We start from the raw sequence: 3,348 nt of genomic DNA on the forward strand, positions 1-3,348 counted from the left end.
GATAAATTGCAAAATCCAAGGATTTACTCATTCTTTGACAATAATTGAACTATTGCACATTTTCGTCATTAAATACGTCAATCATTATAGAAACATGTAATATCAACTGTCGTAAATTAACATCGAAAAACCGAATAGGAAAATTCCAACTGGTATCCAGTTGCTATGTTTTGATTTCCAATTTACTGTAACGTAATATGTTCATATTACATTACAGATCATTCAGTAATAATAGAACTTGATAATATTACTCTGTCATTTCTAATTTATTTTAGAGAAACCGATGAGTATGACACCACAAACAGTATGCCATCGAGATAGTAAAGAAGATTGCATTCTTAGTGAAACACATTGCTATCATTTATTTAGTAATGACTGTTTTATGGTAATTAGCATTCTTACCAAAGTACAGCGAGATATGTAATTAAAAAATGTCAATTTTTTACTTTTTTAAAAATGTATTCTATACTTCCAATATGATGACTTCATGTTTGCCGAGAAATGTTCGAAATGTAAATCATCTTTTGTTAGCTAGAATAAAATTTTACCATATACCACCCAATCATTTCTGTTAGGTATTGGTCGAAGATCGCATGCATAAATATTAATTTTGTTGGGAGTGGGTAGCTATGTGTATCGATAGCCTTTGTTCACGTACAGTAATGTAACAATAGCAATCATTGTTTAATCCTATATTGAATAATTTCATTTCTGTTGCCATATTGCATTGTAAAAAATAATTAATTTATGCTAATCTCTTGCAACGTTTTTGCTTATAATGCAATTTTAAAAATGAAAAATAAAAAAAGAGTTAAGGCTCATTTTTTTCACAGTTTGCAAAAATCTTTCATTATAATAAGCCTATTGCTAAATATTGGTAGTGACATGGATGATGAAACCATATATTTAACATTAAGAACAGCGTCGTAACTAGTATTCTTTTAGTCAAATAATTGACAATATGTCACCAAATATCAAGATGATATCACAGATTACAAACACAAACAACTACTTGTTACTTACCTTTCTTGATTTCTTTAACTACCTGTATTTGCATGTATCTGACAATAATTCATCTTATTCTCAATTTTTGCTAAAATTTCTATCCAAAATATTAAAACTTAATCAGGTACTAATCGCTGGTAAGAAATTTTTTCGAATTCGTTTTTTTATTTTTATTTTTTTTTTGCTTTCCTCTGTATTTATGCCCTTCAATCATTATTAACTATTAATTCGCTTAATTAAAGCAAAAGAAATTTTTTTTGCATTCGTACATTTGTGTTCGTGTTTGTGGTTAAATTAGGCATATTATAGTTTTGTTTTATTATTTTCACATATAACATGTAATATGATGAAGGTAGTTGTCAAATGAATTATGCTATCAATCGATAATTTCCATTATGTTCAATTTTTAAACATGATAAAATCAAAAATTTGCAACACTAAAACATGAAAAAAATCGATAATGAAATATGATTAGCATTGACAGTAGTCGAAGTCACCGATAAATGAAAGTAATGAAAGAATGAACCGTGTGAGTAAAAGTGTGAGCAATAAGAAAAATCAGTGGTACGAATAGGGAAAAAGATTGATTTGGAAGATTACAGGAAAAACTGAAGACTTTAAGTTACAATTGGTTGTGACACCTTCAAATGACACCTAATTAAAAATCATAAAATCTTTATTTTTTTATTAGAATGGCTTTACTCGAAATATAAACTGACCTTAAGGAAAGTGTTACAAAGACGATATTGGCAAACAAGTTGTGCCCTACACCGAGGATACCAGTTTAATGTTATGAAATGAAAATCAATGAGATACTCTTGACATATTAAATTCTTTTTCCTTTGCATATTTAAGGTCGCACTGATATAATTTTTATTTTGTTTCATTTTTAAAATTTCCAATTTTTATTCCAGAGTTTTAAATCATTTAGCGGTATATTGTAATATTTAGAATTGTTGATTTCCATTCTCTTTTACCATTCTTTATAAATTTCACTTGGGAAATGTATTCATTTATTTATGCGAAAAAGAATCAAACAGGACGGAGGAGTGTCCTTTATGGCTAAATTCATTCCTAACTCTCACATTTCAGAAATTTTTTCCCTCACTTGATCAAAAGTAGTTAGACATACTTAATTTTTTATGCCAAAGCTTTTTTTTCCAATCCTATACCGATTTGAAATTTTTATTGAACACCAATCAACTGTTCAGCACTTACTGATATAAGTTAATTGGAATGGATTATCAAGTACTTTGATCGAGTGAAACACCACTTGCAAATGGCATAATAGAAATGCTTGACATCACCAGTGGAAATCTGCATACGAATTGACAAACGAGATGGATAGGTAACCCTATGAAATTATAAGCGATTTCAAGTGGCGTGATTAAGAAAAGCTTTTTCGTTGCCAAAAATTTACTTCTATGTTGTTTACGCAATAATCGAATGAGAAATTCATATGAGACAATATCATTTCATCAGTAATTTTTTAACAGTGACACTTGATTGCAGGTTCTTCATGCATGGAATGCAAGTCACCTGTTTGAAGCTGTTTAGTAAGATGCAAGTAGACACGAAATGGGGAATTTCATTCACTGAGATAAGAGAGATAATAAAGAAATCTTAGAGGAACAATACTGATACACATATAAAATAATAGAATGCTGACAATACAATATGGAAGAAATGAATTTATCTTAAAGAAATGAAACAATACCAGAAATAACAGTACGTATTTTTGTTTAAAATACATCTATCAACTCATACTATACGCAATCCTTCATGTGTTTTTCCAAATAAGATTTCGACAAGAAAGCTTTACCTCACACAGTGCAGTTGAATCTGTCATTGCCATGAATCTTCATATGTCTACGCAGTTTCCTTGACAATGTGAAATTTGCTGTGCATTTCGGACAAGAAAACGGCCTCCTACCGCTGTGAATCCTTATGTGCTCGTTCAGATAATCTGCATGGGTGAAATTCATCGTGCATTCTGAACAGGAGAACGGTCTCTTATCGGTATGAATCATTGTATGCCTACGCAGGCTCCCTGATGTGGTAAATTTTGCCGCGCAATTCAGACAGGAAAGCTGCCCCTTGCGGGTATGAATCATTGTATGTTCATTCAGATAGTTTGCACTGGTGAAATTCATTGTGAATTCCGAACAGGAGAACGGTCTTTTACCGGTATGAATCATTGTATATCTACGCAGATTCCCTGATGTGGTGAAATTTGCCGCGCAATTCTGGCAAGAGAACGGCCTCTTATCGGTATGAATCATTATATGTCTACGCAGATTACCTGATGTGGTGAAATTTGCCGCGCATTCCGAACAAGAAAAC

General features: G+C 31.3%; 1 protein-coding gene across 1 annotated transcript; it reads right to left on the reverse strand.

Annotated features, from left to right (window-relative positions):
* Window positions 1–2,828: 2,828 nt before the first annotated feature.
* LOAG_13813 (gastrula zinc finger protein XlCGF57.1) lies at window positions 2,829–3,287 on the reverse strand (the record flags this gene model as incomplete). The annotated part of the gene is made up of 1 exon (XM_003149318.1): window positions 2,829–3,287. The coding sequence occupies one exon, from the start codon at window positions 3,285–3,287 to the stop codon at window positions 2,829–2,831; it is 459 nt and encodes a 152-aa protein (XP_003149366.1).
* Window positions 3,288–3,348: the final 61 nt, after the last annotated feature.

This window comes from Loa loa (genome assembly GCF_000183805.2).
Source record: "Loa loa unplaced genomic scaffold supercont3.410, whole genome shotgun sequence".
Lineage (NCBI taxonomy): Eukaryota > Metazoa > Nematoda > Chromadorea > Rhabditida > Onchocercidae > Loa > Loa loa.